Source organism: Delphinus delphis, chromosome 4, assembly GCF_949987515.2.
Source record: "Delphinus delphis chromosome 4, mDelDel1.2, whole genome shotgun sequence".
NCBI classification, from domain to species: domain Eukaryota; kingdom Metazoa; phylum Chordata; class Mammalia; order Artiodactyla; family Delphinidae; genus Delphinus; species Delphinus delphis.
The window spans coordinates 140,936,015-140,958,987 of NC_082686.1; the positions used below are offsets into that span (position 1 = coordinate 140,936,015).

A 22,973-nucleotide genomic window follows, 5' to 3' on the forward strand; every position below is an offset into this window, starting at 1 on the left:
AAAGTGTAGGACGGGGGTTGGGTGGGCAGGGGTGTTCGGCGGTACTGAGATTCTCCAGCGGGAAGCATGGAAGAAGGGCTCTGCTTGGCTAGTAGGCACAGGTGCTTGCTGATGTCGGTAAGAACCCAGTTAAACTCTGTGTGTCAGTATTCTGCTTCCCTCAGCTCTGAGCCAGAGTTTCTTCCTGGTGGCTAGCAGTGTCCTGGCTGGTTAGGTGTGGGAGGACGCTTACAGGGAGTTCATCTGGATGTTTTTAAATGGATGGCTACGTCTTCCTTTGTTCTTAGGGTTTTTTCCGGAGAAGCATTCAGCAAAACATTCAGTACAAGAAGTGCCTGAAGAATGAAAACTGCTCTATAATGAGAATGAATAGGAACAGATGTCAGCAGTGTCGTTTCAAAAAGTGTCTGTCTGTTGGAATGTCGAGAGATGGTACGTCCGCAGTTTAAAGAGTGCTCTCCTTAAAGCGCGTGGAGCTTGGCCCTTATTTCTCAGCATAAACCGGAGCTATAAGCCGATTACCAATGGCCCCCTTGTGCTCAGGGTGAAACAGATTTTAGAAAACACATTTTGATGCCTTGTAGGATGCCAAATTCATTCAAGTCAAAATTCTAGCATCATCACCCCAGAAACAGCTTTTGGCTCTCTTCTTTTTTTGTTGCTTGCCTGTGAAAAGACCCATTTTTTCCCTATGCAATTTGAGTACTTTTTCTTTTTCCTAAAAAAAAAAAAAAAAAAAGAGATTTACTTTTTCTTGATATAGGAGTCCTTGGCTTTTTTCCCTGATCTCTTAGCAGTCCTGAGGAACCCATTCCTCCCTACGTGAATCAGCTCTATCACTTCTCAGTCCTGATATGACACAGTGCTTTTCGGGCACTGATTCTGAATACTTTGAAAGGAGATGCAAAATTGAAAGAGACATCAGGGTCTGGAGTGGAGGTGGTTGCTCATTTCTGGCATGATCCACTCCCGTGGAAAATAAAAGTTGTGATTTGCAGGACCTTTAGTATTATTTATGGATGACGTCCCTGGAAGATGTGACTCTTCCGTCCGTTGTTCTTGGGAAATCATTTTTGGATAGTCTCATTGTGTTCTAAGTAACATAATAGAGGAGTATGAGGTTTTCAGAGGGATTGGCTTCGTAGAGTTAATTAAGAATTGCTAAGAATGAACCTTGTATTTATCTAGGGAAGGGTCATTTAAGCAGTCCTTTAGATTACTCTAGTATCTTACTGACGCAGAAATATAGTATTGTAATGAGGTTCTCGAATGACAGGTTTCAGCAGTTGATGTTTTGTATTTTCAGTTGCTTGAAAATTTTTTTTATAGCACTAGAAATACTAATCCAAAGTTGGTGGATATTGTGATTTCCCCAGAAAGAGTAAAAATGGCCATCAGTTGTACAGGAGGGAGCAGAGGTAGAGTGTGCACCATGATAAAATTGTTCGTCTGTGGTCATGACAGTGTCAGAGGCTGCAGTTAGATTAGTGAGGCTTTCTTGCTGGGTGGATATTTAATTTTTGTTATCTCTGTATAAATGTTAGGTGGAAAGAAGCTTTTTCCCCTCAGGGATATGAACATTGGAAACAGGACTCATTCTAAGACTAGTCTCTAAGGTAGTGCAGGATGAATGATTTTATTTTTGTTTCATTGATTTTAATTGAAATCCAGCAAGTTTATTTTCCAATAACTACATTTCTATTGACTGTGATTTTTCTTTTCTTTTCTTTTTTTTTTTAAACATTTTCTCTTTTAAGAAGTTGGAAAAGGAGATCCCTTCATAGTTGGGTCTTGAGAATAAGGTTACAGAAATGAACGGACAGAGGTCATTCAGGGAGTGATTGTACCTGTGGGTTCCATCAGCGTTGGTGGATGTGGGTAGCTGAATCACGTGTGCCTTCTTGAGAACAGAGCCTTCAGCTTTCTTAGTAAGGTGCTGTATAGGAATGCTGGTCTGCTGCAAACTGATTTCCATCAGTTAATTTCAAATTTCTTTCTTAGGCTTTGTTTATAAAATACCCTAGAGATCTTCTGAGCATTATTTTGAGAGAAAAACGAAAAATTGTCTTTCTGCTCCCACTTCCTGTGGTACCAGAAAAACATAACCAGCAAGTTTAGGATAATTTGGGCCAGACACAAATGGATGTTCTTTACTCATATGACCAGAAGCCATAGCTATCAGAGCCAGTTTTGTGTTATTTTGTATAAACAGGTCCTATTTAGAATGTAGATGTTAAATATCTTTTTCTTCAATAGCTGTTCGGTTTGGTCGTATTCCTAAGCGTGAAAAACAGAGGATGCTAATTGAGATGCAGAGTGCCATGAAGACCATGATGAACAGCCAGTTCAGTGGTCATCTACAGAACGACCAATTAGTAGAACATCATGAACAGACAGCTTTACCAGCCCAGGAACAGCTGCGACCCAAGCCCCAGCTGGAGCAAGAAAACATCAAAAGCTCTTCTCCCTCTTCAGATTTTGCAAAGGAAGAAGTGATTGGCATGGTAACCAGAGCGCACAAGGATACCTTTATGTATAATCAGGAGCAGCGAGAAAACTCGGCAGAGACCGTGCAGCCGCAGAGAGAACGGATTCCTAAGAACATGGAGCAATATAATTTGAATCATGACCGTTGTGGCAGTGGGCTTAGCAGCCACTTTCCTTGTAGTGAGAGCCAGCAGCACCTCGGTGGACAGTACAAAGGGAGGAACGTAATGCATTACGCCAATGGGCATGCCATTTGTATTACAAATGGACATTGTGTGAACTTCTCCAATGCTTATACTCAGAGAGTATGTGATAGAGTTTCCATAGATGGATGTTCTCAGAATGAGAACGAGAATAGTTACCTGTGCAACACTGGAGGGAGAATGCATCTGGTATAGTGAAATCACTTCTTTTGCTCACTTTGTATCAAGGAAAGCTTTGAAGGCTTTCTTTTATTCAGAGGACAGGGGCGGGGGTGTCAGAAAACCTGAGATTTACAGAATCAATTTTGCGTAGTACTTTAGGTCAAATATTTTTAATAAACATCATTTGTTGAATGAGCTGATTTCATACAGAGCTAGGTACAGGCGTGTTATTTGATTGGTACTATGATTGGGATTAGGATTTTATGTAAAATATGGTTCATGAAGAATCGGTCCTAATTCTTAGAAATCCTTTTCAAACTTGAAGCGTTCAGGTTAAGCATTGCCTTCCTAGCTTTGGGATTTTCTCAGAGGGCTGATCTTTTAGCTTGCCATGGTCAGTAATTCCTTGATTTAGAAGGAAAGTGTTTTCTTTAACCATTATGATGCAAAAAGGTCTTTGGATATAGAACATGGATGTTTTGTTGTTTGAAAATTTAGGCATAGTTTAATATAATTCGCTGGTTTCTAAGGATTTTCTCCGACTTCATCCCATGGAATGAGTTAATGTTACTCATATCATTTAAGTGTTTTCATCAAATACAATAGTCTGCATGAAAGTACATTGTTTATATTCAGCCCCAATTTCATCTAAAACAGCAGTAGCACGGCACTTCCAGTTTGCACAATGAGATCCTTTGATAGTGCTTGGTATTTTCTACAGCCAGGTAATTAAAATCCTCTTTTTTCATTTCAAGATAGTTGACTCTACCCCAGTCCTAATGTTAGATTTTTTGGGGTCACTTACAAGTATTTGATTCCATGGATCTGGAAGGTAGCCTCATATTTTTTTAGGCTTAGTGGCTCTGTTAAGGAGGGAAAAAACGTGTAAGCATTTAGGTTCTGATCTGTGATATTCTCCATGGTTATAGAATCGTCCCATTACTCGATCTCCTATGGATTTAATGAAAATTTAAAGGCTGATTTTACTAATAGAGTATACAGTGTATGTTTCATAATCTTTGTAGTGTCCTAATACCTTCTTTGGCTTCCTATTTTTTTCCTCTCCAATTCTTATTTAGAAGGTCCATCTTGTATGTCCAGTCATTGTGTCCTAATTGAACAAGTAGAGGCCAGTGGTCACACCAGTGTATATGAAATAAGTGGTCAGTGACCTTTTTTAAAAAAGTGAGGCATCTCACTGTCTTTTCCTGTTTGAAATTACAACAGTGTAATTGTGCCTATTTAGAAAAAGGTGAGTTTTGAAATACTAAGTGTGGGGTTGGACTCTAGGCCTGTGACTTCTAGCTGTATTTGGATAAATCACTAAACCTCGTAAAGTCCCATTTCCTTATCTAAGAAATGGTAGTTATAATGTCTGCCATGACTACATAGTAGGGTTGAGAATCAAGTGAATGAATACGTATGAATTTGATTGAAAACCATAAAACCCAGTGCAAGATGGCAGCAATATTACAAAATAATCTCTCAAACCTCTGCAACAGGTTTTGAACTAGCTTGTGATAGATGTACTTTTTGCTTAGGCTACCTCTTTTATGATAAGTTAACTGCTGTTTAAGTTAGGTTGCTCTGAGGCTCTCTGTCACAAGGCAAGTAGCAAATGGAGAGAGTGCTAATATTAGTAGATTTTACTGGTGTCAGAGGGTATATTCATGGGGTTTCCATTGATTGATATGCTACCTTTGAAATTTCTTTACCACCTCTCACAATTCAGTAGTTCTTCTGTTTTATGCGTATTAGGTTTGTCCAATGAATAAGTCTCCGTATGTGGATCCTCATAAATCGGGGCATGAAATCTGGGAAGAATTTTCGATGAGCTTCACCCCAGCAGTGAAGGAAGTGGTGGAGTTTGCAAAGCGTATTCCCGGCTTCAGAGATCTCTCTCAACATGACCAGGTCAACCTTTTAAAGGCTGGGACTTTCGAGGTAGGTTTTATTTATCCTGAATATTGATACAGGGCAAGGTAGTATTTTATTTTATTTTATTATTTTTTTTTTAAACGAATTTATTTATTTTGGCTGTGTTGGGTCTTGGTTGCTATACGTGGGCTTTCTCTAGTTGCAGTGAGCAGGCTTCTCATTGCGGTGGCTTCTCTTGTGGAGCACAGGCTCTAGGTGCGCGGGCTTCAGTAGTTGTGGCACGCGGGCTCTAGAGCGCAGGCTCAATAGTTGTGGCGCACGGGCTTAGTTGCCCCGTGGCATTCGGGGTCTTCCCGGACCAGGGCTCGAACCCTTGTCCCCTGCATTGGCAGGCAGGTTCTTAACCACTGTGCCACAGGGAAGTCGAAGGTAGTATTTTACTTTGATCCTTTTCTCAACAACTGTTTATAGTCCAGAGGCTGAAAATATCAACAAAAGAATGACCATCTCAGGATCTTGGGAAAAGACAAGGTAAAGGCCGAGTTACTTAGGACTTTAAATACAAATGGACTGTATTTGCAGCACATGAACTCCAAGTTCTAGAATCGCTTTCAGGTGTGGACTTGGTGGGTTCCCCGAGTTAGACACCTCCTGATAGCCTAACCCAGCGTTTACTATGTTCAGTACTGGACACGAAGGGTAAATAGATGGTGGTTTTTGTCTCCTAGGAGGTGGTAGGATATTTGGGAGTTGTTTCAGACATCTCTTATGTACCACTGTGAATCTTCATGGCCTCGCCTCACTCCAGGATCCTTGGCCACTTTTGCTACTCCACTTTCTCTGCTGTGGTGCCTTCTGCCTGGACCTGGGGCAGCCCGTGTTGCCAATTTGAGTAGGATGCAGACAGAGCCTCTCCCTGTGCTTGCTTAGGGACCTCTCACCTGTCTGCCCCGGGGCTTCCCTGCTGCTGCTGAGGTGGGAGAAGTCTCAGCACTTGCTCAGCACTCACGTAGGCATTATCCTGAAAGGCAGGGGGTGGGTGGGACATTGACGCCGGTGGGCCCAGTCTTTGGTCAGCAGGGAAAGGGAGCTGGGGGAAGATCTTCACTTCCCCGGAGGGTCCCACGGGATCGGGCTCTCAGTTGTTCTTGATGTCAGGTGGTGTCCAGCTTAGCAGTATGTCCTCTGATACTGACTCTCTTTCCTTTTCATCTCATTTCCTTTTTCTTAACTCCTGTTGTTTTCACATGTGCCAGTGCACATCCCATATAAACCCTTGCCTTCGGTTCTATTCTTTGGGGCACCTGAGCTAGAACAGAGAAGATGTTTTTGTAAATAAAATAGCTGTGATAGAATTCCAAAGAAACACCTATAGGTTAGGGTTTTCAGTTCAAAGGAAAATATTAGACTTAAGGTTTCAAGTCAGAAGGGATGTCAGAGATCAAGTTCAATTCACCCAGTTTTGAGGTTAGATAACTACGGCCTAGAGAGGTACAGAACTTTTCTTTCCTGGGTTACCAGTAAATTCATAACACAGTCAGGACTAGAACACAAATCTCTCACTCCAGGACTTGTGTTCTTTTCACTTTGTGATTTGTCTGAGGATTGCTGTGTTGTAGCGCTAGCACCATCTTAGAAGGCTCACTCTCTTTTGGGTTGTCTTGGGTAAAACAAGTCTTTGCTTGGGAGCATTGCAAAGGGCAGGTGTTTGTTCAGTGTTCCTCTGGTTATGAGAGGAATATGTGACCTAGATGTTACCGTTTACTATAGTGGAGGGAGTGCTGCAGGTTAGCAGTTGTTGACTGGTTTGGTCTGCAGGTTAGCAGTTGTTGACTGGTTTGGTCTGGATTTCCATTATACCTTGATGTCTGGAGCACCTGCTACCATAGTTTTCTTTGTGTATTGTCTCTTTGGGTTATGCTTTCTTAAAATAGACTATGATTAGAGTTCGTCTGCTGCATTTGCCTTGGTTGCATTTGGTGTTTGTGTGTTTCCAAGTGTTGTTGCATTGAAATACTGCTCTTTTTACTTAGGGCTTAGAGACCATATGATACACTTGGTAGCTTAAAGAGTTTGCTAAATGCCTTTGGCCAAGGCCCAGTTTCAAATTTCTTGGCATTATTGCCTGCTTTAATTTCGGGTTTTGGGCTTTTTTTTGCCTGCTTTAATTTTGAATTTACATTTCAGAATCTTTATTAATAGTTTCAGAGTATCACAGGACTTGAGTATTTTGCCCCTGGTGGCTGGAATTTTTTTGATGCTCTTCCTAGAGTATTTATCGCTTTGGTGGAGATTTTGTCTTAAGCAAATGGTTCTGGGTAAAAATAAACTCACTTTTTCTTCTACAACTCTTCTTTTATGTGTAGGATGTCTCTTAACTGACTTGAATACTGAGTTATTTTTTAGTATTACTATTGAACTTCTCCAGATACATTTAAGTCTTTTTCTTTTTCCAGGTTTTAATGGTACGGTTTGCATCATTATTTGACGCAAAGGAACGTACTGTCACCTTTTTAAGTGGAAAGAAGTATAGTGTGGATGATTTACACTCAATGGGAGCAGGGGATCTGCTAAACTCTATGTTTGAATTTAGTGAGAAGCTAAATGCCCTCCAACTCAGTGATGAAGAGATGAGTCTGTTTACAGCAGTTGTCCTGGTTTCTGCAGGTAAGGAAGCTGCTCGACAGTTGTGTGACACCTGGAATATAGTGACCAAGTGGGGAGAAGGTGGCAGTCGGCTAGGTTCTGGCAAGCTATGTAGAGGGGAGAAGGCCTTAGGAAATATACTAAACTATGAATCTGTTATTTTTGCATAATTAAATTTTTTTTTTTTAATCATGGCAGTAAAAGTCACAAGTGCTGTATAGGGATAAAAGGATGTTTAGATCTGGGCCTCACATATACCACTCTTAGTCTTTAGCTTTTGTTCATAATTTTTTATGAGTCTAAAGTGTTATTTCATGGATTTATTTTTTGGAACATTGTGTATTTCTAGGTTGATGGTTATAATATGAATCTAAGTTTTGGTTAAAATATTATGTGGGTTACTTGAAAATGTTACAAGTATCAAGATGTATTACTGTGTTTTGTTACAAAAATCAGAGAATTGTGAGTTGTAGGCTCTCACCCAGCTTTGCTACTGAACTTTCTGTGTGACTTGGTAAGTAATTTTCTCTCTTTGAGTCTCAGTTTCCTTATCCTGTGAAAGGAAGGGATTGTACCATGGGAGCCTCCAAGATTGTTGAATCCTATCATTTAATGTTTATTTATATGAGTCATTGATGGTGTTTCCCAATTTCCCTGCCACCTTGCATTGTATTGCAGTTATTTCTGACCAAAGTATTTCAACTCAGATGGTACTTAGTAAGGCAGAGATTATTCCCCATAGCAAATTGGAAATTGAGCCGGTGACTTTCTTGGGGACATGTAAGAAAGTGCCAGCCATTTTTAGGTATCGCTAACTTTATTTTAAACCATTTGTTGAGAATTAGACAGTTTTTTTTTTTTTTTTTTGGTACGCGGGCCTCTCACTGCTGTGGCCTCTCCCGCTGCGGAGCACAGGCTCCGGACACGCAGGCCTAGAGGCCATGGCTCACGGGCCCAGCCGCTCCGCCGCGGCATGTGGGATCCTCCTGGACCAGGGCACGAACCCGTGTCCCCTGCATCGGCAGGCGGACCCTCAACCACTGTGCCACCAGGGAAGCCCTAGGCAGTATTTTGATATTACTTGCTTTAAGTTTCCCATTTGCTTCCTACTGTGTAAAAGACCTTGTGCTGAACACTGTGAGGGTTGTAAAGTATAAGTTGTGGCCCCTGGTTATGTGGCTGGACTGTAAGTCAGTAACTCTTACGTCAGCGATCCTTAAGGAGAGGAAGCTCTTTGTATATCTTAAAGGGCCTGTTGCACGTCAGTGGTATAAAAAACTTACGCCATTTGCAGGCATTATTTGGCTACCTTTTCTGATCAGCTCTACCTGGGTAGCTAAAAATGCACTTATGGGAGTAGTTTGGATGGACTGTGTCAGTGAGGGATGCCTGGTTTCTTAGTAACCTTGTAATGCTTCTTGCACTTACCTACCATTTCGCAGTCTCTTCATGAGTAATTAGTAATGGTTTGAGTTGTCATCAGATTACTAAATCTTTAATTGTGAAATAAAGGTAATCCATACTCGGTAACTTCTTTATCTGATGAATATGCCTTAAGTGCCAGGTGCTCGGGGGAGACAGAACAAGCATTAAGACACCGGCTTTGTGTTCCATTTGGAGAGACGGAACCAACACAGAAAGCTTTGTGTTACTAAACTGCTTGGTTCCGACTGAGGTAGGTAGGAGTTCAGGAAGGAAGATGAAGTCATCTGAGAAGGCTTTGTGGGGAGGATGGGGTATTAGGTTTTCCCAGCCAGAGGCGAGGGATGGCATGGGGCGGGGCCAAAGCCTGGGGTGCTCGTCGAGGAGGAGGGGGCAGAAGGCTCGGGGTGAGGGGAGCACCAGGTTATAGAGTGACAGCTGGCGAGCTGAACAGAAGAGCTTCACCTGGAATACGGGGCAGTGGGAAGTCAGTGTAACTTCCTAAGTAGGGGAATGGTCTGGCATGAACAAAGCCACGCTTTAACGTTACTTCTGCGTTTCTGTCCTGGGTGGATTAGACAGGTGAGTCATCAGAGCTGGAGAGTCAGGTCGAGAGGCTGTTGAAATACCTCCAGGAATGAGGCAGTGGAGTGAACTCTCCTGAAATAGGTTGTGGCAGAGGAGGGGGGAAGGAGGGACTGTGTCCCCGAGGTAGTTCAGGGGAAGAAAAGAAGGCCAAGGGGTAAAGGGGAGCTCTCTGCCGGCACCGTGCTACTTCAGTTGTGTTTTCCACCAGGAACGTGATTTTTATGTTTCAAATTTTAATTTCGAAAAAGCCTTCTTTTGTTATCTGATCCTAAGAATAATATGGGTTCTTTGAGAAATTAGAAAACATTAAGATGAAAATAAAGATGATAATATCACTACCAAGAAAGACCACTGTTAGCATTAGGGGTCTGCCTCTCTCCATTCACCCATCCATCCATTTGTCCATTTGCCTGCTTATTGATAGATGGTACCAAAGGGGAGAAACTGACTGTAAAAGATGGTAAGGCATTCTTGTTTGTGTTGTGTTTATATATGAAGATACACAGGCAACACAGTATGCATGCATTTTAAAATGTCGAATTTAAAGCTCTGTCACTTAAAAAGAACTATTGTTGTCTTTAAAGCAGAAAAATAAAATTCCATAACTATAGAAGGGTATAAAATGGAAAGCCTTCCTTCTTCTATTCCTAGCCTGTCCTTCAGAGAACTAGATTTCTAACCATCTTTCTTTTTAGTTGTTCTGATGGTTGCTGACCCAACTCTAAATACTATGCTTGTACCTCTTTTTATTTAGCAGATGTAACTGATAAATAAACGTTCCCTCTTGGGGCTTTCCCTGGTGGCGCAGTGGTTAAGAATCCGCCTGCCAATGCAGGGGGCACAGGTTTGAGCCCTGGGCCGGGAAGATCCCACATGCCGCGGAGCAGCTAAGCCCGTGCGCCACAACTACTGAGCCTGCGCTCTAAAGCCCGTGAGCCACAACTACTGAGCCCACGTGCCACAGCTACTGAGCCTGCGCTCTGCTCTAGGGCCCCTGTGCCACAACTATTGAAGCCTATGTGCCTAGAGCCCATGCTCCACAACAAGAGAAGCCACCGCAATGGGAAGCCCATGCACCGCAACGCAGAGTAGTCCCCGCTCGCCGCAACTAGAGAAAGCCCGCACGCAGCAAAGACCCAATGCAGCCAAAAATAAATTCAAAATAAATAAATTAAAAAAAAAAAGTTCCCTCTCACTTTTCCCCCTCAATTTTTATGTTTTATTTCTTGTGCTACTTTATTGGTTTTATTTATAAATTTAACATGCTCACAGTCTTTGCTCACTCACTCTTTCATAACCTCTCAGATAGTTTAGATAGAATATTCTCACCATCCAGGGACACAGGGCCCTCCTTTCTCCACATCCTGGCTTCTTCTGCGCTAACATTTCTTCTGCGTTGTCAAGAATGAAAATATTTACGTTCTGTTCTATAAATGTGGCTATTTTCCCGTGCTTTATTTATCAGTTGATTCTAAACATTGAACAGTCAAACATCAGCATTCGTAGTAGTGTGATCACGTGACTAGTGCTCTTAGTGTTCACACGGTGGGACTGAAAGGGTAACAGGCAACATAGACTCTCCCCTAAGCCTGCCCTTCCTGAAGGGCATGTTCCAGGGTCAGATAACAAATGGGTTATTTATTTATGTTCTCTGTTAACTGTTTAGAATTAAGCAACATTGTAGTTTGCTTTATATTCAAAATAGCTTTTGTTTTTCTTGGAATCTACACTTGCCTTCTGGTTCTTGTTCTCTTCTGGTGGTGGTTGTCCGAAGAAATGCTAGTTAATGATCTCATTATATAATTTTGTATTCACAGCAGACCTTGGATGTGAGCTAGGACATGTTATCCTCAGTTACGACAGGCAAGGAATTTGAGGAACAGGGGGCTTGAATAATTTGCCCAAGGTCACGTTTTTCATAATGGGCTGATCAGGCATTTGAACTCCTGTTAGTCTAGCTTCAGGAGCCTTCCCACTCTGCCGCTTGTTAACAGAATAGCTGTAGCTGCTAAGGGAGAGAGCAGTCTCAAGCATGGTATTTATTTGCCTGTGAGATTGGAAGACTTTTGATACCATGGAGAGAAGAGGAATTACACCTGGAAGGTAAACTCTTTTTCAGGTTGTGTGTAATGGCCGCAGTCACTTCCAGTTGAAGATGAGAGACTGGCCTGTGGGTGTGAGACCAGAGCTCTCCTGGATGTAGGTTTCAGTTGTCCTCATGGAGGCTTCGTTGAAGGAACTTAACTTGCATCGTGTAGGAAGTGAATATGCATCAGGAGCACAGTTGGTGAGGAGGACAAGCTTGGGAGCTAATTAAGGAAGTAGAAAGCCGTATCATGAATTAAATTCTGCAGGTGGTAGTATAGCACTTAGGGCATCCTTTGGAAGGTGAATTTCCATTTCAGTCTGTGCCTTCTAGTGTTGCAGTTTCTAGAGGATCGTTGTTTTATGATCCAGCTAGATTTGTAGTTAGGTCCTCTGGCCTTCAAATCATGAAAGCATGGTTTTAGAAAAATTTAATATGATTAACATTTTTAGGTACAGTATAGGCATCTGTTTCCCCGAAGGGGGTTGACTACATAAGCATAGGTCACTGAAACACAACATATTCACTGGAGGACCAACCACGTATAATACTAACTCAAATGTCCTCTCCCACTTCCTGTCTGTTTCTTTCTTTGCCATCTAGATTATATTGTTTGTGGGGATCACCGTCATTTTTTCCCAGTTGTTGTAAATGACTGATGATACCATGTAAACTTTCTTCGGCCCAAATATGAGCTCTCTAAAGGAAGGAATTTTGGTTTGTTTGTTATGTTCACTGCTAATTCCCTAGCACCCATCACAGAATAAGTGTTTGGTGAATGAATTAGTAAATTGCAAGGCTGTTAAAGAAAACAATTACTTGAACATTAAAGGCAAGGAGAGTCTTGGAAGCATGATTGAAAGCTTTAAGTAGGTTTGCAGAGATGACCCTTATGATTGTATGGGCAGAGATCTTTTGTCCATCTCACAATTTTGTGTGATAAATCATGACTCCCTCCACCCCCCCAGCCCGGAGTCAACATTCAATTTGTCTCTTTTCCTGTAAGAATTAGCACACAGTTGTAGTCATAATCCAAATTTTATTAAATGTAATATAAAACTATTTTCATCATTTTTTCCTGCATTTAAGTTAGTCAGACTTTCCCCCTCTTTACTATTAAATTTTAATCCTTGTTCTGAGTGTTTGCATTGCAAGTAACGTTTTTCAGCTATCAGTTATAATGTAAGACCTCCTTGATTTCCTTGTAAAAAAAATGAAAAAAGGGTGTAAATGGCCAGAGAATTTTGCTGCTTTGGAGAAGTCCTTTTCTTGTTAATTACAGCCCCCTATACTTGGAGCCATTGAATATTTCTTGTGCACTACGGTGTCCTATTGTAAAGGGAAGAAATGACCCACGCTGATGAAAAAAGTCCATGGCCAACAACATAAGTTCGGCTCATTTAAGGATACTTTCCTTTATTGCTGGTTTATGCTAAATCACTAATTTATTAACATTTTTGTATGATGAGTTTAATAAACACAGTATGCTAAGTAAAAGTGAATGCAAGTTAATATAACTAGGTAATAAATTTGCATACTATGTTAGTTATCTACTACTGCATAACAAATTACCCGAAAACTCAGTGGCTTAAAAATGCATACGTTTATTATCTCTGAGGGTTAGGATATGGGTGCCTCTGGCTCAGGGTTTCTTAGGAGGTTGCAGTCGAGCTGTGGGCAGGCTGTGGTCTCACATGAAGGCTCCACTAGGGCAGGACCCGCTTCCAGGCTTATTCACGTGGTGGTTGGCAGGAGTCATTCCCTGCAGTTGTTAGACTGAGCACCTCAGTTCCTGGCTGGCTGGCGGCTGGGGACCACCCTCAATTCCCTCGCACTCAGGCCACTTCACAGGGCATTTCACATGGCGTCCGGCTTTCCTCAGGGCAAGCGAGTGAGAGCTTGCCTAAGGTGGAAGCCACCGCTTTTTCTACAGTGTTTCATTCCTTAGTAGTGAGTGAGTCTGGCCCACCCAAGGGAAGAGGGATCCACTCGTGGGTCCCAGGTGCCTGCCACCTACGGTGACGTGCCAGTGTGGTATGTTCCACATGAGATGAAAATACACTGGTAAACCGCATGACCCATTTGGTTTTGCCAATCAGAAGCAGTTGAAATTAGATAGCATCTAATTTTAAAAATCAGAACTTCTAGATTTTTGTGAGTAGATACCTAATCACTATAAAGAACTTTGATTTATCAAATGAACTATGCGATATATATTTTTATAATAAATAGCTACAAAAATTTGCCATTGGGATTTAAAAAACTCTGTCAGTTATCTTTTGCCTCTGTTCCAATGTGTAAAACCTTGTTTTGAATTCATTGATGAGACCGACAGCACGGATTATATTTGTATTTAATGTTAATAACATGTCCTCTCCTCCATCTCGCTCTCTTCCTCACTCTCCCTCAGATCGATCCGGGATAGAAAACGTCAACTCTGTGGAGGCTTTGCAGGAAACGCTCATCCGCGCCCTAAGGACCTTAATAATGAAAAACCATCCAAACGAGGCCTCTATTTTTACAAAACTTCTTCTAAAGTTGCCAGATCTTCGATCTTTAAACAACATGCACTCCGAGGAGCTCTTGGCCTTTAAAGTTCACCCCTAAGGCCTTGGTTTATTTAAACATGGACTGATTCATGCTGACTGTATATTTTGTGCGGAAATGCTTATTTACGTGTGTACCATACGTGGAGGTAGGAGAGACCTCTAAGACAACGTGAGACTGCAGGCCGCCTCTGTAACCAGGCAGCAGCTGTTTGAGATTTCTTCAGCCATGCTTAGACATTGACCGCAATTCCCCGGTAGACCAGTCAGCGGTGTTGCACTTAAACTGGAGAAGTTACACTGAATTATAGTCACACTGAATGTTAGACTTTTTCATCTGCCAAAACCAAAAACCATTTTGATCTCCCTGTGGTACAAATACAATGCACAATCACAAGTATATGAGGACTTAAAAATTAATCCTTTGTGGTGGAAGTTCTCTTGTAAGATGGAAACTTGATTTCACCCCAAGACTGTTTGATCTGGTGTTTGGAGACTTTGCAAGTTAGGAAACCTCCTTGTCTGTGCTCCATTCTGCCACCGTGAAAGTGCGTGGTCCTGGACAGGCTCGCTGGTTGTGGAAAATGAGACTTGATCGTGTTCCCAATGCCCCGCCTCACAGAGATGCTGACGAATGTCTAGAAAGCATATTTACCTCCTGGGAGATAGGCACTATGTAAATACGGTAAAAGTTTTGTTATTATAATTATTCATAATAATACTCTTTTTATTTCTATGCATTTCTGAGAAATCATTTCACAGTCCACACCGATCTATTATTCAGGGTTCCTGCGTATGTGTGGGTTATCCTTCTGGCACACACATATTCAAAGTTTATGGGTACATTAAATACATAGTATGTGTACATAATATCTATGTGAATATAGTTATATATAAATATATTTCTTCACAATATTTTAAACTGTGAAGAACTTTATCATACAATAAACTTAAAGCAAGAGGTGTCAAAAGACCCAAATTAGGTGCATTTTACCTGTTGATGACATAACCATTGCTTTAAATCTTTAGATAGTAGAGTAATGAATTTATGCTCTATTTTTGTTTATCTAAGCAACACTTAATGTACAAGTGCAACAGGCAGTTGGGTCCAGATTTCAAAAAACATGTATTTCAGAGTTCATCTTTGGCAAAATCTTTGGTTCAGGTACTAGTTGTTTAAAAGTTCATTCAGATTCTTACTTTGTGCTAAGAAAGTTGCATTGCTGCCCCTTACACACATGCTGTAGCTTGATGACAAATATTTGGAGTCTTTCTGGAGAACCAACCAATGTTTAAGAAAACTGTTCAATATGTTGATGTGTGCCTGTGTGTGTGAGTGTGGGTGTGCAAGTGTGTTCTGAATCCACTTGGGGTTTTTTTTCCCCTAAATAACACTACAGGGATTTTGTCAAATTAGATTTAATGTATAATTTGAAAAATCGTTTAGTGTGTGACCTGCAGGCTTAGAAATGGCATAGTCAGAGACATTTCATCCGCATTTCTGATACTGGGCTTTATTAAATAGATAAGATCAGCCTCTTTATGGCAGTTGGAGAAAATTGCCAAAAGTTGAGGATTTTATGTATGTTTTTCTGTTGCCCTGGAAGATAGCAATTAATTGGGTTTTGGGGTAAAATTGCCTTCTATATAATTTTTGGATGGTATAAAATTACAAAAACGAAAAGATCCCATTTTACTATACTCAGCCTGTTACTTTAATGACATGTGAGCAGAATGCCTTATTTTGTAATAACCTTGTTTAACTTGTTGCTACTGGGACTTGAATTTCTGTGGCACTAGTTAAGTTAAAACAGAGTTAAACCCTCTCATTATTAAAGAGGAAAGGTGATGGTGATGTCTGTAATACAATATAAACCATAATCGTGATTTACCTTAAGTAGGTATGACTTTTATGGGATATATAGTGTAGTTTTTGTGAACTCTTCACATGATACCATTATCTTTTTATAATTTTTTTTTCTAAGATAAATGCACAGTTTTCTTATATGGGGAATAGAAACAGCTTTTTTGAAGTAATACTGAAAACCTCAAGGATCATGTTGTTTCTTAATTTTTGCCTTTTGCATAAGCCTCTTTATAACATATATCTTTAAAACAGTTACTAAGTCTTTAGGAATGTGTAACCAGAACTATGTTAGTATTGCTTATAAAACTTTAGTTAGGTTCAATATATACATGTATACATCTATATATAGGTATAGAGATTTGCATTTTGTCTTGTAAAATTTTATTTGAACAAATTCTTCCTGTAGGTAATGGGAAACAAAATTCATAGTTCATATGCCACTTGTAGCATTTCTGTATTTGAAAATAGCCCAAGATGGAAACTTCTAATTCTAGAATTAAACCAGCAGCCTATTACAAGCACATTCTTTGATTGAGTCATTGGTTATAAACCTACTAAATGCGGAGAAGACGACCAGTTTAGGGAACTTCTGAGTTGGTGGGACACTGTTGATTAATGAACAATGTACTGTATGAATTAAGTGACGCTTTAACTCTGATTTTACATTTTAAAGTTAACATATGGGCATTATGTCAGCAAACTTAAGGGCATTATGTCAGCGAGCTAAAACATTTTTTCCTGTGCTTTTAATGTATCTCTTTACATGATCTGAGAGAGGGTTCAAGCCTTTAGGGAGAAATAGCTGAGGAAAAGGGGGGGAACATCGTCTTGGGATGAAGCTTTTCCTTATGGCGATGGTTTAATTACAGATTCAGAAATTAGAAGGAAATTTCAGTGGATTAAGTGTATAGCTTTCGTAACTACATTTCAAGAAATTACCATTGTAACTTGATAAGATATGATTTATTTTATGTAAACATCATTGCAAAGCAAGGTGTAGAAGCTCAGCTAGATTTATTACTGTGCACGAGAGTAAGTACCTATCTCAGTTACCCTTTTCCAATATAAAGTTTGCTGAATGTACAAGAAGAGTTTATCACTTAGGATATAGAATTTTTTAGGGGCTGGGGGGGAGGGGCTCTGTCAGGAAATTACCTAGAAACAAAGATTGTCTTGATTTGATCTGAAACATAAAACTTGAAGCTATTCTTGAACTAACATGGAAAAATAAAATGGCTATTGTTTTAAAAAAATGATAGAACTATATTGTTGACAAGATAGGAATTACGTTTATTTTCTACAAACTGTTACCGATGAACACATGGATAATATCTTCCTCTTTCTGAAAAGTGATCTGTACATGGGGGGAGGGAATAATAAATATTATTTCTAACCAGCTGTGGTTTTTGGTATCTTTCTATCCTGACTTTTTGGTAAGACCATCTATAATTTAACTTACTACTTTCCCTGGAGCAGAGCAGGGTCTCCTACGCATTGCACAGATCTCTGATTCAGTGGGGGGAGGGGCCGTGTCCGTATGCAGGGCTGTTTTAAAAAGAAGACTGTCGTAGAGTTTGTTGAGAGATTCCAGCAAGGGTCGTTTTTCTGTAATGCCAGCTGAATGGTGGTTTGCCGTATTTGATAAGGTGGTCTTTCTGGGAAGGAGATGGTGAGAGAGGAAGGGGTAGGGAACCTGATGTAGCTGAGACTCAGCCTTGGCCGTGAATGGGATAAGGAGCCTCAGCAGGACCACGACCTCCTTTTCCCTTTCCCAGTGGTTGCAGCCAGGGGGGCAAAGTTAAGGTGGTTACTTAACTCAGCACTCCCTGCGGTTGTTTCCAAGACCAGTAACATCCACTACTTTTCTGTGAATATTAATCGATGTTAGGTGGGACAAATGGGCTTCTTGATTAAACAAATGTGGCAATACTGGGTTAACCAAGGTTACTGAGGTCTTTGTGGCATTCCTGTGCTCTCATGAGCAAATGTGCGTCGTGGCTCCTAAGGAAGGATTTAGTGGGTTGTAGTTTTTCCCAAACTTTCTCCACCAAATAACCCCTCCCCCCCTTCTTTTTTTTTCTGTGCTGAGCTCCTCTGAGGGCTCCTTGGAAAGTGTGCTTTTCTGGAGAAAAAATCCCTGTTAACCCACTTTGGGTTTTCATCAGGATGTTGGTCATATTCTGTGGATTATTGTACAAATTTGCATTGTATTTTGCCCCTTTTTTGCACAGTGTAAGAAACATTGAGCTCTAAATAAATGTGTGGTTGATGGAAAACAAAAGATTAAAGTCCTTCCAAATTTTGGGAACGCTACAGCTGAGTAAATGAGTAAGGACAGCCAGTTCACGGATCTGGTTTTAGTTTTTACACGCATTTCGGCCTGTTAAAATTTGTTACATTTGCTTTTCTTAACTCTTACTCTGTCGAAAACTGTAAGAAAACTCTGTGAAAGTCAGAGTTGCTCTTCACAGTGTGAAAGTTGGTGGCTTTGGGGTGATTTTCAGACACCAGAGTAGTAGATCCACTTAGAGCAACAGTGCGTCGAACGGGTGTAGGACCCATGAGGGCAGCCTCCAAGGAAGCTCAGAACCTCTCCAGAACGCTCTATGTGGGGCACATTCCCCAGAAGGTCATCATGCTCTCAAAGTCAGCATTTCCCCTACATTTTTTTTTTTTTTTTTTTTTTTTTGCAGTATGTGGGCCTCTCACTGCTGTGGCCTCTCCCATTGTGGAGCACAGGCTCCGGACGTGCAGGCTTAGCGGCCATGGCTCACGGGCCCAGCCGCTCCGCGCCATGTGGGATCTTCCGGGACCGGGGCACAAACCCGTGTTCCCTGCATCGGCAGGCGGACTCTCAACCACTGCGCCACCAGGGAAGCCCTCCCGTACATTTTAACAAATTATTAAAGAGGGTGAGATCGGTGTTTTTCAGAAAACTCAATACAAAACACCTGGGGTGAATATGGCGTTCCTAAATCTTTTTAGAATTGAGTGTGATCTTCTGAGGTCTCGAAGGTAAGCGGTTTTCTCTTCTGTTGTTTCATTTTTCTCTGAACCCTCCTTACCCTTAACCTCAGCAGTTTCCCCACCCCCCACATTACTTTGTTGCTTTGCTTGTAAATTTTCATCTATAATTTTCCCTCCTACAAGAGGCATTTCATTTCCTGAGAGATTCTGCAGTTAAACACAAGTAGGGTAGTTTCCAAAAGTGGAAAGCACCTACACTTCCATTCTCTCGATCACCTTTTTGCCCCTCCCCTGCCCCTGCAATTGCTGTTCTTTTTCTGAACTGTTTTATCTGACAGGATTTTTGAGGAATAGACTGATGGTTTAGTTCTTCATTACTTACGTTTATTGAACATCTGTGTCTCAGGATTTTTATTTTTTTTTTAATCCAAATGTAAAGGGAGGTTCCATGAAAATCCAGGGCACTAATCCGGACAGCGTTGTGAAGTTGTATGCCAGTACAGCAGGTGGCTGTCAGTCACAGCACTTGCACTGGTGGATGCCAGCAGCTCCTGTTCTAGCCGTGCTGTGCCGGGGCCGGCTTCTGGGGGCTCCTGAGGTCTGGTGTGACATGTTCAGGAATTTAGGGACCTGGTTGTTAGAAACACAGCCATTATTAAAAGTTAAATCATATAAGCTTACAGTTGAGTTATATTTGAAAGAGAATACTCAAAGCTCGCCTCTTCCTAATTCTTCTAAGTTTATTGTTAATGCTTTATGTGTATGGTGGGTTATGTGTATGGTGGGAATACTTCATGACGCTGTGTTCCTGCACATCTCTTCCCAGCTCCCTGCCAAGGGATTATTTATACCGTGAAAAGCTGCACATGCTCTGAATCACGGCTTGATTTATTGTTTTGTTGATTTTCTAGACTTAAGAAAGTGATGGAGAAAATGTTAATAATACAGGTTAAAAGTCTGTTGCCATTAACCATTGCAAATGGCACAGAGAAGTGAAGAAATTGTCCAGTACTTGAAAACTATTATCTGATTCAGCAAAGAAGTTTCTCATATTACTGATAAACAAGTCAAGTTCTAACATAGTTTTTATTGTTTGTTTTGTTGTATTAATATACTTAAAATATCAATCAACATTCATGCCAGAACTATACTTGTTTGTCAGTTGCAACTCTGGCAAAAATAAAAGAATGCATTCTATGAGAATTAATTGTTTGTATGGAATTTACAGTAAAGAGTATTGTATGGTTTATATATTGTGTGCTGCATAGCCTTTCAGTAAGAATAATACATACACACTCACACATATGTTTTTCCTTCCCAGGGAGCTGGTTGTTAAACATTAGCATCACACCACTATTGCTTAACCCCAAGAGGTGATTCTGAAACCAGCCTTCAGAGTTTCAGTAACTTATTGAAGGTCACACAGCTACTGAGTAGAGAGTCGGATTGCAAAACCCAGCTATTTGGGCCTTAGAATCTGTTCTCAGCTGTTATGTGTAACAGAGAGGCACTGGGCTTGGGGTCTCCTTGGCAGAGTGGTTTTTCGTAGGTCTACTTTGATCTCTGCAGATGTGGGTTGTTTGGGAAGGGGTAAAGGGGAAGCTCTTAGGCAAGGATTCAGTACATAATAGTCTAATGTTATCCCCCCAACCCCTAAGTAAAATTTTCTCTCATCTGTAAAAAGGGTAAACTCAAGTGGCTGCAAGACTAAATGAGGTGTGTTAAAAACTTTGCAGACAGTGAAGCCTATACAGACCCTAGGTCCCTGCCATTAAATAGAACGAGGAGAAAGCGGGAGTTGTCCCTGGGGCAGTGAGGCGCCCTGGAGGGTCTTCTGCCCGCTCAGCCTGGGTGGTGGGTCTCTCACAAGCCCTCTGGGCTGGAGTCACTGAGGGGCGACTCTGGATTTAGGCCTTCTCAGCTAGAAACTGCCCTGTCAGTAAAGACTGACTCAGTGATGACCTCAGCCTTCAGACACCGCTTCCTCAGGAGAATCTGAAACACGGGACAACAGGTAACCGAGTCCGTATCTCATCACCGGTCCCCCAGACGAGAACATACAGGGAGGATCCTTAGTGTTCTAGTTGGTGTCGGCATCGTCCAAGGTGAACTTCTACGTCAGAGGGCAAGAATCATTGGCTTAATGCTTCTGGACAGTAAAAATAACTTCCGTATCCTCAGTGGTCTCTAGAGGTTCCCTTTTCCGTCCTGGGTTCAGCGCTCCTCTGCGAAGTGAGGGGATTGAACTACGCCTTCCAGCATCCCTTCCAGGGCCGACCTCTGTGATGTGATGGTACGCAAACAACACAGTTAAAAGAGAAAGAAGGGCCAGAGTGGAGAATGTGTTGGGGATTGGGGTGGGCAGAGACCCTGCAGCTAAAGGGCGACACCTCACCTACCTTAACGCGGGGTGAACTGGCGCCCTGCCGGCCTGCCGTCTGTCCATGGTCCTCCCTCGCCCGCCATTAGCTCCGAGTCACCTCTCAAGGCTCAGGGGCAGAAGTGTGCCGGGGAGGGGGTTGTGTCGAGGAGTTTCCCTTCCCCCAAGGTTCCTGCGAAGCTAGAGCGGGTGCCCAGAGCAGGAGCAATGTCAGGAGCGCCCGGCAGGGGCCGCCGGGCTGACCTGTCTGCTCCAGGCGGTCCTCAAGTGCTAGGGGAACGCGGGATGCTCAAGACCAGACCTTTCCTGCACAGCAGCGCTTTCCAGTTTTCGATCCTAACAGAAATGTAGGTTTTGTAGTAAAAGTGTAAAAGAGCGTGAAGTTTTTTGTAGTTGATTCTCTTACCTCTTCCCCTAAATCCTTTTTTTTTTTCAAGGCAAAACCAGACCAAGATTTATTTCCTCATTTTGGAATACCATTCATTATGGCAAGGACATCTGTGGTTTTTGAATTACAATACAAAACACCTGTGTCAGTTCAATGTTGTAGCTGCTAGGAGTCTACATATGGGTTCAAGCAAATAAGCATTTCATTGTGTCATCTAGTATAGTCAATAACACATTAAAATTTACACTATATCATTGTAATTTATATTATTTGTGGCAATCATAACTATGTAGTTAAAATAATTAGAAACTACTTTTTTTTAATGTGGCATTTAATTTTATTTATTTATTTACTTATTTTTAATTTTTAATTTTATTTTTTAACATCTTCATTGGAGTATAATTGCTTTACAGTGGTGTGTTACTTTGTGCTTTATAACAAAGTGAATCAGTTATACATATACATATATCCCCATATCTCTTCCCTCTTGCATCTCCCTCCCTCCCACCCTCCCTATCCCACCCTTCTAGCTGGTCACAAAGCACCGAGCTGATCTCCCTGTGCTATGCAGCTGCTTCCCACTAGCTATCAGTTTTACATTTGGTAGTGTATATATGTCCATGCCACTCTCACTTTGTCCCAGCTTACCCTTCTCCCTCCCCATGTCCTCAAGTCCATTCTCTAGTAGGTCTGTGTCTTTATTCCTGTCTTGCCCCTAGGTTCTTCATGATCATTTTTTTTTTTTAGATTCCTTATATATGCGTTAGCATACGGTATTTGTATTTCTCTTTCTGACTTACTTCCCTCTGTATGACAGACTCTAGGTCCATCCACCTCATGACAAATAACTCAATTTCATTTCTTTTTATGGCTGAGTAATACTCCATTGTATATATGTGCCACATCTTCTTTATCCATTCATCTGTCGATGGACAGTTAGGTTGCTTCCATGTCCTGGCTATTGTAAATGGTGCTGCAATGAACATTGTGGTACATGACTCTTTTTGAATTATGGTTTTCTCAGGGTATATGCCCAGTAGTGGGATTGCTGGGTCGTATGGTAGTTCTATTTTTAGTTTTTTAAGGAACCTCCATACTGTTCTCCATAGTGGCTGTATCAATTTACATTCCCATCAACAGTGTATGCGGGTTCCCCTAAATCCTTCTAATTTTACTCCAGCCCTCAAGGAAATCAGGGAAATCTTTACAATGTAAAACCCAAATTTTGCCTACTGTCACTTTCCAACACCCTTAACTGGTGAAGTCAAAAGAATTTTACAGGGAACACCCAGACACCTACCACCTGTATTTTACCACTATTTTGTCCTTGTTTATTACATATCTATCCATCAG

General features: G+C 41.3%; 1 protein-coding gene across 3 annotated transcripts in view; it reads left to right on the forward strand.

Annotated features, from left to right (window-relative positions):
- NR1D2 (nuclear receptor subfamily 1 group D member 2) overlaps positions 1 to 17,282 on the forward strand; it is a 25,754-nt gene extending 8,472 nt beyond the window's left edge. For 2 of the 3 annotated variants that reach the window (XM_060011545.1, XM_060011546.1), the window contains exons 4-8: positions 288 to 432; positions 2,257 to 2,879; positions 4,611 to 4,796; positions 7,187 to 7,397; positions 13,883 to 17,282. In XM_060011545.1, the coding sequence (XP_059867528.1) occupies positions 288 to 432; positions 2,257 to 2,879; positions 4,611 to 4,796; positions 7,187 to 7,397; positions 13,883 to 14,079 (1,362 nt within the window). In that variant the 3' untranslated portion in view covers positions 14,080 to 17,282. The remainder of the gene's footprint in view (positions 1 to 287; positions 433 to 2,256; positions 2,880 to 4,610; positions 4,797 to 7,186; positions 7,398 to 13,882) is intronic. The other variant, XM_060011547.1, reaches the window with a different exon arrangement.
- The last annotated feature ends 5,691 nt before the right edge of the window (positions 17,283 to 22,973 follow it).